Source organism: Glossina fuscipes, unplaced genomic scaffold, assembly GCF_014805625.2.
Source record: "Glossina fuscipes isolate IAEA_lab_2018 unplaced genomic scaffold, Yale_Gfus_2 59, whole genome shotgun sequence".
NCBI classification, from domain to species: Eukaryota; Metazoa; Arthropoda; class Insecta; order Diptera; family Glossinidae; genus Glossina; species Glossina fuscipes.
The window spans coordinates 6,793,546-6,808,745 of record NW_023998431.1 but is presented as its reverse complement, the minus strand read 5'-3'; the positions used below and the strand labels follow the sequence as shown (position 1 = coordinate 6,808,745).

Genomic DNA, 15,200 nt, shown 5'->3' with positions numbered 1-15,200 from the left:
AAATACGCTTCGTCTATTTGCAATCGTACCGACAAGTCTAGTATGTACATTATAAGGTTATACAATTAATTTATAATTTTTATTTAAAAAATTTGAAAGAACCATATTGGTATCCCAAAGCAGATTCACCCTAAAGGATTATTTAACTGACTTTCTCATCCATTCATCTCACAAGTAAGTGGTGTAAGAATACACATTGCTTTTTAATGTTATTTAATACTCGAGTGGATAAAATTTTAGTATCAGTTTTTCATGGGAATTGTTGGAAAGTTAGCTGTACTTTGTATACATGGATGGCAATGAAAGTGATGGGTATTGTATAAGAATTGCACCACAAAAATAGCTACGAAGCCATTATGAAAAAAAAAAAAAATTTATTTATCCACTTGTCTGCGTTCGCACTTGTTATTTATTATTTGTATTACTCGTGTGTTGATGTGACTACAGATGTGATAAACTCTTTCAATAAAACGCTAACGCTAAGCATTTTTATTGGGACATATGAATACACCGTTTTTTTTTTTTGGTTTTTCACGTTGAAATTGAGCAAAGAATTCAGACCTGAAAAACAAAAAAAGAATATACAGCCAAAATACATGAAAGTATTCACTACATTTATTGTACAACGGAAACGTGGTCTGGAAAAATTTTCTAGTTGCAATATTGTCACTTCTAATCTAGTGATAATCACAAGCAGATCCAGCCATCAAAATCAATCATAGCTGACTGGAAAACATATAGCAGGTCAGCAGCCACTGAAGGGAATTCTCATATTCGTGTCTTTTGGCTTGGTGACAAATAAAATGCTAAAAGGTATACCAATTTATTACGGTTTGTTGAACAATTATCGGTGAGGAAGTAAATTTAAAGCTATTTGGAAAATAAAATAAAAAAACACATTGAACGATTCTTCACACCTAAAATGGAAGTTAAGCGAACGAGTTTCTTCGCTTTAAAAGAATACATTTTTGGGGCCGCTCATGGAGCCCAACTCACCTTCTTAAATGAAAATGCATTCTTCTTTTAAAGAATATTTATTGAGAAGAATTTCAAACTACAAGCTACTACTGAGCTACACTGCACTGCACTTAGCTGCAACTAAACTGGAACTTAACTTACCGAAATAAAACAATTGATCATTTGTATAAACTTGGTTTTAATATTGTTGTTTATATTGCCTTTACGTAGGATATGCTTACATAAGCGTCTGCAATAAATGTTGAATTGCATGCGCGTGCATTAACGAGCGTCGGTTAACCCGTTCAGTGACAGAAGGGTGTTAATTTGGATGCGCCTTTTATAAATATATTACATACATATTCAATAGTCACAATAATTGTGCGTCTATACACATGTAAGGATCCTCAGGTTTATTTAAATTTATTAATTACATCGTCTGCGCTATAAAAAGGTCCCCAACTTGAAGAATCTTGCACGTTCAATACACAGCACAATCCGACAGGTTAGCCAAAGCTTTCAGAACCGAAATAGCTTGCTTTCTTGATAGAAGTTTAACTCGGGAAGAAAACGATATATATTCGCTTTGACAAATAGTTGATTTCGAAATTTTTTTATAGCTAATATTGTCTTTGCCAGCATGTCATAGATATTTTCGGCACTTATGCATGGCTCACTGTAGCGTTAATATTTCGGCAAAGTCTCATGGTTAACAATGGGAAAACCACTCGTTAAAGTCTTGATTTTATCGTTATCGCAAATTTTTTGGAGTCGCAATAATGCTGCAAATATTGTAGGAACACTGTTCAATTTTTAACATTTATATCTGGCGAAAATTTCAAATTATATACGGTTCTTTACACATTGCGACCTATTGTTATAGTAAACCATTTGATTGAACCCTTAAGTCTATTTATTTTCATGCTTTACGTGCTAAATACCCATATTTTTTAAATAACATAACCGATCTGGTATCGACTTCGAGACACATTTAACAAAAGTATGCTTGAGTTTAATTGAATGAAAAGTGTCATTTTTATACTGTGAGGAGCCAAAGCCGTCCCTAGTTTTGGCCTCACAGGTTCTTTACATCTGAGGGTAAGTGCTAGGTTAAGTTACGTTAAGAATACGATTAAGTAAATTATTAGACTTACGATGGGAGATGGGAGATAAGGGAACCCCAGTCAGAACGAGACGTTTCTGATTGGTATATGATAAGGTCCTTGACGGGAATCGTAAAATAGGTAGCGCCAAATGGTCCGTGTCGAGGGGCAGAGCGATCCTGTCGAGTAGGGGAGCCAGAATCAGGGGACAGCCGGAAACGACAAGGGAACAACGCCAATAAGGCAGAAGAGCGAAAGTTATTATTAGACAATAGTAACGAGAGTATGCTCTGAAGTGGCAAAGCGTTTGTACAATTTGGAGAGCCTGGATATAAATTTATAATTATATGGTCAACGCTGTAAAATGACTAGAACGAGTGCGCATTGATATGGAATGTAATAAGCTTGTAACTTGAATCAATGTACGTGTCTTGAAATCCTTTCGTATTGTAAAAGGATTTAACATTTATTGATGATTTGTAAGAGAAGTAAGAGAATGAATAAACAAAGTGAAAACTTCTGAAAAGTCAAACTATTTTCTACACATTCAAAGAAAACATAAAATTCTTGTGAGTCAGAGCCTGGTGCCGCTGAGCATATCCCAGCACAAGGAAATGGGCTAAAGCCATCACAATACTCACTATCGAAGGATATGTGGTTTATTCACTTTGTCAAAACGTTTGCAACGCACCGAGGGAAGCTTCTGACACCCCACAAAGTATGTACATTCTTGATCATCATCAAATTCTGAAGCGACTTAAGCATATCCGATGGTGTAATGTCTATAGTAAACATTCTCCTGGTCTAAAAAATGAAGCTATCGAGTTGAAATTTAGAAGGAGCATTGGAACTTGTTGTACGAAGAATGGTATTGAAAATGGGCTAAATCAATCGAAGGAGACGCATATAACGCCCACTCGTATATGTAATAGAAACCGTGACCCCCTCTGCTTTCCACGTTTTTTGCTTGTTAATTATAAAGTACAACTTGTACACTATATAAATTTTCACTTTTATTCTGAAAATAGAAAAAATTAGCCGCATCCATCCAACGTTATAGAGTATGAATATTTAGTTCTCTTCTTCTTTCTTTTGGGATCATGGGGATGGGTATAAAAGATTCGGTCATGACCGAATATAATTTTCTTACTTGTTTTGGTACTTACATATTAACGCCACCGCGGCGAAAATATTATTATTAAAACATTATTATTATTAAAGTAAAAATTCTTAAATTAATGTTATTATTATTATATTATTATTATACTCAGAAGCCAAAAAAACCTTTTTTTTTTAAGTTTAAAAGACTGCTTTTTATTGGTTTTTTAATAATAATATTTTTGCCGCGGTGGCGTTAATACGTAAGTACCCTTGTTTTTATTTTCGCTTCACTTAGTTCTTCTTCCAAATTAAGGATGTAAGTAAATGCGAAAGCTATTAAATATGAGGTAAAAGCCTTCATAGTGTTCTTTGATCTATCTTTACACCGGTACGCCATTTTGTTTCACGACCTTTTCCTATCCAACAAAAGTTCTGGGATTTCAGGATGAAAAACTGAAATAATTGGTTTTCACACGAACGCTTTGAAGGCAGCTTTTCCATGTTAAGAGAATACGAGAAAATGCAGGATCAATAGTTACCATCGTAGCATTTAGCACCATTTCTGTCTTACGTTACCATTTCGGAATTTAAGCGTTTGTACCTTGTTCTGTCTTTAGATTTTGCTTTTTGAAAGACACTTGATAAGAGTAACGCCATCTTATAACATTCTTGGCCTTCCACTGTGCATAATAAATGCTTGCTAATGTCATCTATTGATGGTAATGATAGAGTTACATGAAGGATCAATGTACACGACAATTAAATTCGATGATTTTGATTTTCCTCTACATAAATTGTCATCTCCCCAATTTTGCTATAACCTTCCTAATCATCACAACGTCTCCATATCTATCATACATCCCCTGAACGGCTGTTCAGAAAAAAAATGGTTTTTCATTTAATACTGTTCAATTATTCAGGGTACACAGACGCTAATCATGGAATGCTTAAAATTGCATTTGCGACTTTCATTTATTTCATTTCATTTATTCATTTATTAAGCAACTGTAAAGCCATAGGCCTATTAACTAGTTACATAGATAAATTTCATCTACAAAAAGAAACTACAACAAAAGCGAGTATACATGTCAGGTAGATGGCCGCAAATGATATCATGTTGCTCCTACCAACAACAAAATATGCATTATAAGTTCAGCAGTGCAGTCAACTTTTTTCTAAGTGTGCTTGAGATATCATCAATGTGGAGGCCAAAGTTGAGTTTACAATGAAGGGTTACCACAGGATATTGCGTCGCATCTGCAAGATCAATGGAATACCCAGATATTTTTATATTTTGTTTGAACTACCCAGAACGGCGAGAATTGAAGAATAAGGCCCTAGTCTTACTGAAATTAATGCAAGGCATGTCTATCATCCACGATAGTTAACAATTGCTAAATATTCGTTAACATTGTTTTCGAACGAATGCAAATTATTTGCATTATCCATATAAAATAAAAAGATGTTATCTGCACATGCAAAGAAAGCGCAATCGTTACCAACAAAATTCCCAAGATCATTACAAGAAGGTTAAGCAGTGGGGAGCCCTAAATGAAATCTTACGGTACACCAGACAGACTTACTTAGGGATGACTTGGAGTCATTTATAGAAAGAATGTGCTTACGATTTGAAGTATGCGACTTCATAAGCTTACAAGCACTTCAAAAAATTTTATCATACAATTTGTTAGTAAGCTTAGAGGATGGGACTCTGTCAAATGCTTTTGTTAAATCCAGAGCGACAAGAACACAGCTCATACCAACGTTGATGGCAACTCTAGTGGACTCCATGACGGTAATTGAAAGTGTCCAGATCGAAAACCGAACTGGGCATCATTTACCATCATTTACAATCGTGGGAAACCAGATAAATATTTAGAGTCGGGAACAAGATGTAGGATGTTGTGCAGTATATTGGTTAGAAAATCAGATAGAAAGTCAGGTTGAAAATCCATGTAATTTGAACAATATATGGGACTAAAATGAACTTCTCGTAAATAACTAGTGTAATAGACTTCGTGTCCACCTCTAATGACGTTGGCAGAAAGCCATAATATGATTAACGTGTGATGCGAAAAACCAGGGATAGCAGTTTGGTAATATTATATAAAAGTGGGAATCTCACTTATAAGAAAGTAATCGATAAGTGAAGTGGATTGTTGCTGAATAGTAAAATGAGCCGATAAACAATTATGTTCGTAACAGAGTGTACGTTAAATGCTTTGCCCGGGTGAAATAAATCGCAATTAAAATCTCCAGCTATTACAATATTGGAATACATCGCAAGCAGATCACTATGCATCACTCTGCATGCAACACCAACTCGCAATTTATTATTCTTGAGACGCAGCTTAACGAAAGACGCTTCACAGATCGCGGCTTCCAGTATTCAAAAAACTTTCCTGAACTGCAGTTTAGACGAGATGTATAGGGTAGCTTTCCCTCCACTAGACACAGGTCGGTCATTTCTCATCGTACACCTCTTAGAAGGATGATTATTCTGGCAGATCAAATTTGCAATGTTAAGGTTAAGCCAATCATACTTGAGACATTTCCGAAACAATTTATTGCTGCCAACCGGCCCAAGATTCGAGCTCAGCGACATTCAAATATGAGTTACAACAGAGCAAGATGGTTATTACAAAAACTCAGTATAACAATATAAGCAGAGTAATGAAATTATTATTACAAGAAAGTTATCAAATCAGGATAATGATAATGTGTGGTTTTAACTAGGCTTCATTGTTGAACTTCGACCTTTCTAACTATATGTAAGTGCAAGTGGTGCGAGAGTTCTTGCTCTCTTAAAATTTTCAAAACCGACGTAAGTGAAATTGTTCCCGTTCTGCGCTAATTCGGTTGTTAGAGTAGAAGTTCTTTAGTATAGATTGGAAAACATATCTCACCAGTACTGATCTTCGAAAGAATTATTATACGTTCGGTAAGATAGCTTTTCCATAACACATCCGTTACGTAAGTGCGATAGATGATGTCCGTATTCGAGACAGTTACATTAAGCGCAACAATAAATTTAATCACGGACCAAGCGATTCACAAGGTGAGCCGGGAAGCTTGATATAATAATATCTATGACTAGAATATCGAGAAAGTTGGCTCCGCCTTATTTCCAAAGATTGATTTTTTTCACTAGTTCGTCTTTCATCACTTCCTTGGTCGATTGTAAGTCATTAATGCTTAAGTCGCCAACGCTATCACCGAACTCTTAAAATCTTTTATGAAAGCTCCGTGTGATTTGCTTGACCGCCTGCTGAAGTTGCTGAGGCAAGAATACCTCCCGCCAACCGTTTAAACAATCCCAACAGCGAAAGATGAGCATCGAATTCCTAACTGAAAAAGTGCACTCCTCTTGTGAATGCTTGGTATAATCTGCATGATAGCATGTGTCATATTGGACACAGGGGATTATTAGTTGTGACTTTTTAAGTACCTGTTTGCACAAATAGCAATACAGCCAACGATGGCCCCATAGATCAGCACAACATGACCAGCCCAAAGAAGAAAAGGAAATTTATCCACAGTGATAAAGTAGCTTTCAAGAAATTCGTGACCTTGTCCCTTCCTCGTGAATGGACTACTGTACATATATAAATAACTAGAAAAAAGCACTTTCTTATAGAACTTAAGGAAGCTGAGCAAAAATTTGTCATTCAGGAGACCCATCCACATGGACACCACATAGACATAGTCATAAAATTTTGCTGTGCATATGATGGGATCAGCAATTACGAGCTACCAAAACCGAATGAAACTGTTATTTTCAGATGTTTGCCGTCGCGAATTGAACAAATTGAAGGATATATTGTTACAAATAGAGCCAGTGATAGCCATTAACAGACGCAAAGTCATCCTGTTGCATGACCTCGTTCGCCCACACGTCGAAAGAGTTGACAAAGAGCTCCCATGAGAATTTCTGCCGCGCCCAGCGTACTCATCAGACAGTGCCTACTGTTCATCATTTGTTCAGATCAATACAGTGGGTCGATAAAACCGTCAGTTTTCTAGCTTTTCGGTTCCTTTTGTATAGAATGGTTTGTCAATCCTTCATATACGCTTTAGTTTCCACAATGGTCTCATCATTTGCTCTAAAGCTTAGATTGGAGAACATTGTGGGTAGGGACGAAAATTCAGATTCCATTATTATAATTTTGTTCATTGTAACCGATGACGTATGAACCGTTATTATTGTTCCATTGTGAGCAAAACGTAACGTTCGGCCACCTTTGTCGTGTCTAAGGCTTCATTTAACGTGTCGCAAGCATGATCTTTGGATGACTTAATTTCCCTATCTCTCTTACCTTAATCCAACAATCGCCGAAAAACATGCAACGAACTTCAGTGATAGTTGTTAAACTTCGGAGCAGTTGTTCGCATTTTTCGGTGTCCCGAAGGTTTAGATCTACCTAAATTAGTTTGGTCGTACATAGAGGCCAATACGTTTTCAATTTGTGCTGTCTTCCAAAAATGAAAACTTAACGATAGCCCGATATTCAACTTTTTTCATTTTTGCTTCCAACTATCTGAAATTCAGACAATATACCTGTGTATGCCAAGTTCCTGGTTTCGATTTGAATTTTTACTATCGTCAACAGTCCATACACAAAAGACGTACGGAAATCCAGATAAAGTTTTTGAGCTGATTCAGAATAGTTTTCATGCATGTTCGTATTTAAACATTTTTCTCCAAAAAGGCAGTGGCAAAGCTACCAGAGCGCACAATTTTATTTGGTTTGTCAGTGAATATGTCTGAAGGTATGAATTGAACTACATTGTGCTTGAATTCAAATTGTTTTTAAATTTTTTTAAATGAAAATTCAAAAAAAATTTCCCCTCGATTACTTGACAATATACCGAATCCCCACAAATATTTCAATAAAAGCAATTTTCCACAAGACACGATTAAATTCAACTCGGACTCTTTACGATATCATCACTTACCACTTCACCTGTATTTGAAAAAAAAAATTATAAAAAAGCTATATTATTCTTAAATGTCCATCATTTCTAGCACAGTTGTTTGTGAACTAAGCGTGTAATGGCTAGAGACGATTGCTATATTCTTTTCAATCGCCTCATAAATTGTTTCGAACACATTTTAGATTGTGTGAATTTACTGGCAGTTCAAAGCTGTTCGCAACAAAACTTAAAAACTTCCGTTTTCTTAAATATTCTGAAAGCTTATGGGAAGACAAAGACTAATGGTATTTGCATAAATTTACGTACCACCTCCTTAGGTTCTTCACTTTACCCAATTCTTCAAGATAAAACCACCTGACGGTCTCACCTTTAAATGGCTTCAGAGCTTTGCAAATTTAGTAACACTAACGGAAAGGCGAATATCCATTAAAAAAAAACATTGTGCAATTCAGTCGAAGGTAATAATTGAATTTTTTAAAATGAGCAAAACTCTGAAAACTTTGTTATATATTACAATGTCACTTTGAACAAGGCGATAACACTGCCTAAGCTTGTAAAAACGCTAATATGTTTGTGGTTAAAATGCTTTATTAAAATTAGCATCTCACAGGCGATTTGGTCATTTCCGCTCTGGAAATTTAACCCTTTAGGACGTGCCGTGTTCTTATCGACGAAACGTTGATAAAGTCGATAAAATACTTCAAACTACGAAATAACTTTGAACTATTCACGTAGGGCTGTATATAAAACGAAACTCGATATTGATCAATAGGAGTAAACTTGCCTTCCATAACGACGAAACGCACGTTTAATGACTCTACAAAAATGGAGAAAACAAAGTGAAGTCAAAGGGACTCGTTTGAAAATTATTTCGTTTAGGGTTTCGCTCAGAGTTTCTACAAGAGTGACGATGATGGTTTACTGGAAAAATGGTAAAAAATTATTATATATAAATTTGTAATTTTTAAGTATTGCGAAGACTTTCTTAGTAGTTTACTTCGTTAATCCTTTTCGCCTTTCTGACTAGTTTGTCAGAGACAAATTTCGAATATAACAAAAATAGCTTCAACAGTATAAATACCCGAAAAAAACAGAAACCAAAGACTTTACGAATATTAGAGGGTTTCCCAAAACACTAAAAAATGGAATAAATGAATTGCAAAAAGGAAAAACGTCAAGAGTCCCCCTTTACATCTGTATTCCATTCGTTGGGCTACCAATCGTTGTACACATTCAAAGCTAAAATGTCTCACAGAGTACATTTTAAGAAGAATTGAATCAATAGTCACCCTAAGTTCAACCAACTCATAACACACATAGCACACTTGAGATGCACACTTGAGGTCTGAAAGCAAACTTTGTACGTTATGTTGTATCCTGTTTTCAGTTCTGCTGATTTATTTTCCGTATAACGCGAAAATTGGTACATTTATTACATTCATGTCAAGAATGCTTGTATTTTACAATTTATATTGTTAAATGTACATACCGAGATATGCACATAAATACAAACAGACTTAGGTATAAATGAGTTCGATGAAAGAAATACATAAATAAATATAAGATTAATACTTCATAAAGAAACAATATATTAATTATACCAAAATCATACATTTGATAAAATAAACTTCCGTAGGAAACGAAAATCCTTATAATGTTGAAGCCAAATGAACATTTGTGATGCGTCACTTATTAGCGTCATAAGACAAAATAGCTTCATGAAGCTGGCTATTTACGAAAAAATTAATCACAACTGGCAGGATACTTAACAGGTAAAAGGATTAACAAAAAATGGCAGAGTGAAATGTAGTTTTGGTGATTTGTTTTTAACCAGCTTTAGGCTTCTTATGAATCTCGCCACCTTCTTTAGTTCAGAGCGCCACACCGTTCTCGGCGTTATAAAATGCTTGCCAAACGCATGGTCTTTGATTGCCGCGGATGGCTTCACGTTCACGTAGACTGTGGTGGGACGTCTCACTCGTCACTCGGCAGAATCTGCTTGTATCGCTATCGAACACATCCACATTTTCCAGGTGTTACATAAGTGAATTATGATCCGGGTAGAAGCCTATGACCAAGCCAAGTCAAGGACACCTCTTCTTAGTTTCAGAAATTTATGTGCCACGCGGGAAGTTTTGAAGTTTGAAACTTTTTGCTTACCGTTGTCCTGCACGTTGCTTCCAATGCCAATTTGATTTTTTCTATGCCCGTTGCGATACCAGCCTGTTAATAGGGCTTCTTGGTACGATACAGAAAGGTTCATCATCAACGTTGTGCCTCGGGCCCCCCTCTTAGCAAGATAGTCAGCCCTTTCGTTGACCTCAAACTTCGAATGGTCAGGTACTCATATTAGAGGCGGCTTAACAATAGGAAGAGATCAGATCGGCTCTTTTCTGTATTGCCTTCTCAAGCATTTAAAGGCACACGCCGCGATTGCATAGACTTCTGCTTGGAATAAGGGAGTATATCACATTGATATGGCCTTCTGTAAACTCGGGCCACAAGCCCCAGCATCAGTTTTGCCATTTTCCTTGTCTGTCCCATACCTATCTCGCCAGCATGGTCACTCTGTACCGATGGGCCAATGTTATTCTTGCGCTGCAATGCTCCAATATCTTGACAAAAGGTTCGTCCAAAAAGGTTTCAATACCTCAAGATATCCCCTGAGACTTTCCGGTTTTAGTTTGTCGATATTCGACAGTCTAAGTGCGCTCAGGCAAGCCTCTTTTTCTATAGCTATAGAGAGCGAGGTTATACTCAGCAGCAATTTTTTGGCATTCAAGAGGCAGAATATCATGGCCCTGGTCATGCCAATGCAAGCGAGACGTGGGGTTTTGTATAGCGTCGTTTTTTTTTTTTTTTACCTTAGAGGTTAGAGCAGGTTAGGTTGTTTTTTACCTGCAGAGGTTAGCATAGAAACGATTATGGTGGTTTGACACCATTTCTGGGCTTATACCTCACAGGTGTCGACAGGCAAGAAGTACTCTGTTCGCGTTTTCGGTGCACCGTCTTAAATGAGAACTCCATGCTAAGTTTTTGTCGAAATAGGCTCCCAAGTATTTCATCTCATGAGTTTGATTACGTTTATATCATAACTATATAACTAACAACAAATGTTAATGCTTCATATTTCAGTCACCTTTTCAGCACATTAAGCAAAACGAACGTTTGAAATATCTATGCATTTAAGTTTGCTTGGCTGTGCAACTTCTCATCGCTACATAAAGGCGAATAAATTCCGCATGCCGTTCTTCCGCTTTTTTGAAAATATCAACCGCACGTCAGAATTCGAATTAATATAATATCTCGACGTCAATAAAATATATGAAAGAGCCCTAAATTGGCAACTCCTTCTCTTAAATAGATCTAATGAATGAATGAAATACAACTCCATCTTAATTACTATTAATTAATTTATTGGTTAACGGAAAAATTAACATATTTTCTGATATTTTCCTTATTCGTTTTGTTTACAGATTAAATTTATCTTACCGATTATCATCAAACTTAAAAAGCGTCGGAATAAGTCATAGAAAAATTTGTATTCGAAAAATTCAATGATTAGCATTCGACACTGACAATAATGCCATGATTTTCAGCAGCAAAACTCAGCATTCGGGTCGATTTCAGAGATATTCTGCATATTTTACGTTTGCTTTCACATAATAACATCCGTCAACAAAAAAAAAAAAAAAAACAGACAGAAATAGACTGCGGTCAACTGTATACACATGGACAACAACCGGAATTTGCAACAGAAAGATTCACGAGCTATATTACCCGCCGTTGCAAAGATTACATGCACTGAGGGGTTAAATGCTTCAGATTGCGGAAATCTCACTTTCTCTATAGCGAAACTTGCTCTAGGGTATAATGGCACGAAAACACCATCGGACAGCTTGTTAGAAATGGATTTCGAATATGAATACGATGACGATACGTGGCCCTTGGAACGAATCATTTCAGCAATAGTTCCCATATTCTTCGGTATTATTGGTTTTGCTGGCTTGTTAGGCAACGCTTTGGTAATATTAGGTAAGTATTGTAAGATCATTGCACATGCAGAGTGCGCTAATGAATGTGCTTGCGAAAATCTATTCTCCTACAAATGTGAAGTAACTTGAAGCGTAAACAACTTAGTTTAAGCGGCTACTTGTACCAAGCAATTGCATGCAAATAACGTAGTTAGGTAATCAAGTAGCCGTGTTTTTTCAAGTGTCATTCATAACATAAGAGCTGGTTTGAATATCTGCTGAATCTGTAAGAAAAATTTAAAAAAAAATAAAAACGTATTTAATGAACTACTACTTACAGTTTTGTACTATTTTGTGAGGATAATAAAAGTGATTTTCAAGCACACAGTTAGTGTGCATAAGTATACGCAAAAGTGCAATAGTGCAATAAATGACGAAGGTGGACGTGGCACTCAAATGTGTACGTAATGATGGGTAAAGCACTTAAACCCGCTAGTGCTCACCGGTCTATGCAAACGTTGCCATCACAGCAACAACAGAATGTATTAAGTTTCTTCAAAACCTTGTAACTCTTAAGAGGAAGAGAATAATAAATTGGCAAATAACTCCCCCGGACTAAGTAAGAAAAAAACATTTTTTTTGCAAAATTCCAGTTCATTAATCAACATAGTCTCTTAGATAAGTAAAGCTATAGCCTAAAATAAACGTGTGTGCACATGATATATTCTGAATCGATTGGTATAATAAGGAATGGACTCATCTTAAGTCTGCATAAACTTAATAAATTCTATACAGCAAGTGATGTAAGCCGTAAATAGACCCTTTACCATTAGTGATATAAGTAAGATATAAAAACTGCGATTGTCAAAATTTCTCGACAAATATAGTATTTTGACCCGACAAATTGTGAGTCGGATGAGCCGGCATTTCAAACCGCCTTCTTTTATAACCATTTCTACAAAAAGTAATTCTTTACATGATAAAGCGGTCTAATCTTTTTTATTTCACAGTCGAATTCGTCCATAATAATAATTTGACATGAAAATTAACTACGCCAAATATGGACTGCGTATTTTTCGTACCTCACCCAATATAAAGTAACTCACGCAAAGTAAACCTTTGTATGACAACAAATTAAATTTGTAGTACGAAGTGTATAAATTTTTATTATGGTGTCTTTTACCTCAGAACTACTTACCAAAGGTCTAGTAAACTATGCTGTGCTATATACCTTACACAAATAATTTTTACGGTTTCGTATAGCTGAAAGGTAGTACTTCCCAAATGGGGAAATCATGGATTTGTTCAACACCCTACAGAGCTGCCGACATTCTCTCTCAGAAAACTGCGAAGTCAGCTTCACCTACGGCATACTCTCTGAAGAAAAGAAAACTAATTTTACTAAATTTAAACAAAGTGAATTTACGTTTGAACTTTTATAAGAGCTCCAGAAAAACGAATACCTAATGAAGAATTATACTAGGCGAAATGATGATGGGTTTGAAGATAATTTTTTTCCATCAATGGTTGGTGTTTAAAATACACAAAATTCGTTACATTTTTTTATGAGTATGGAAATAACAAAGACAGTTTCACGGAAATCGTTGTAACTCGTAACGAAATAGTCGAAATTGAATTAAATGTTCATAGATGCCGTCCTAGGGTTGACATTTTCTACAAATAGTAACCGATTCTTATTAAAATGGACATTTATGTGCCAGCCCTGTAACTCATTGAGCAGCGTGTTACGTTTTTGTGTCAACTTTTGTGATCGTTACCGGTCTACCAATAAAGGGCCCATAGATGAACAGGCTCAAATCAAACACTAAGGCTTTTCCTTTTATTATATTTTATTGAAAATGTTAAACGCGGGTAAAACTAGTAAAGTTCATGCTACAATGGTTTAAATGTAAAGCTTCTTTTAATAAAATATCTTTCGACTTCAAGAGCTAATTTGAGAGTGGCATGTGCCTTAATCTTGATACATAGGATATGCTTGAATTCACTTTATATAATCTCCGATGCACATTTCTATGCGTTACAAGCATTCAACAACTCTATTACATTTCTTATAGTGCGTATAACAAACGCAATATTAAATAGTAGCCATTACAGGTAAAAATTGACTATAACGTTGGCTTTGGGCTTTGAAAACAATTCCCCTAGACACGCAAGTGGATGTTGTGTCACAGTGAATTCAAGCGTAAATCGTATCTATAAAATATCCCAAGACTAAAAATGGATTTAGTTGTTGGCTATTCCTTGTAAATATGTGACAAAATTCAGGCGACAATTAGAAACGTTGCACATAAATTTGTACACAACTATGACATTGCTTTGTATTTATTTTTCACACACGTATGATACTGATGGGATAACACCTGCATGTGCGCTTTCATTTCTGTTTCTATTTACTTATATTTTCTTTTTTTATTATTTTTCTCTAACATGCTCTACTGCCTAGCTTATGTGAAGGAAAAAATAAATCAAGGTTACTTAAAAGAGATTTGTGAAACAAGGTAGTGTACCCTTGCCTCAATATGCGTGGGTTAAAATGGTTGATTGTAGATGAGTCGGCAATGAGACGTACTACACATATCCTAATACAAAAAAAAAAAAAAAAAAAACGAAGCAATACACAATACCAAATACGATAACAAAAAGGGTATATATGCATGGCACGCCGTCAATTCTTGCTGTATAGTATTAAGTTTATATACTCCTTTCTTATAATATAACTCGTGCCAACGTCGATCAGGATGTTTTGGGTTTACCAACGCTATATATGTTATTAGATTCAAAACTTTTTAGACTACCTAGATGTATGTAAATAAAAGCGTGGTCGTATTATTTTGTATAAAACGTGTAAGTGTATCCGTTAAAACTGTAGATGCTATTCAACTGAAACCATCAAAAGTTAAGCCAATACAATGGCAACTAAAAGTGCATACAATGGTGAGCATTTCATGTTAAAAACAAATTCTTTTGTTTCAAATTGTGCCGTACCACTTTATTTGCCTTCTCGTTCTCCATTTATTATTGCTATTATCGTCAAGATCGCTACCACTAGCAATATAACTAACTAACACTACCGTTCTTTGGACTCTTCACTTTACAATAAGTCTGCCGC

At 35.7% G+C, this 15,200-nt stretch overlaps 1 protein-coding gene across 2 annotated transcripts in view; it reads left to right on the top strand.

The window, feature by feature from the left end:
- The first annotated feature begins 11,743 nt into the window (after window positions 1-11,743).
- The window catches only part of LOC119637258 (allatostatin-A receptor), a 47,836-nt gene continuing 44,379 nt past the window's right edge, over window positions 11,744-15,200 (top strand). For both annotated transcript variants that reach the window (XM_038033137.1, XM_038033136.1), the window contains exon 1: window positions 11,744-12,131. In XM_038033137.1, the coding sequence (XP_037889065.1) occupies window positions 11,828-12,131 (304 nt within the window). In that variant the 5' untranslated portion in view covers window positions 11,744-11,827. The remainder of the gene's footprint in view (window positions 12,132-15,200) is intronic.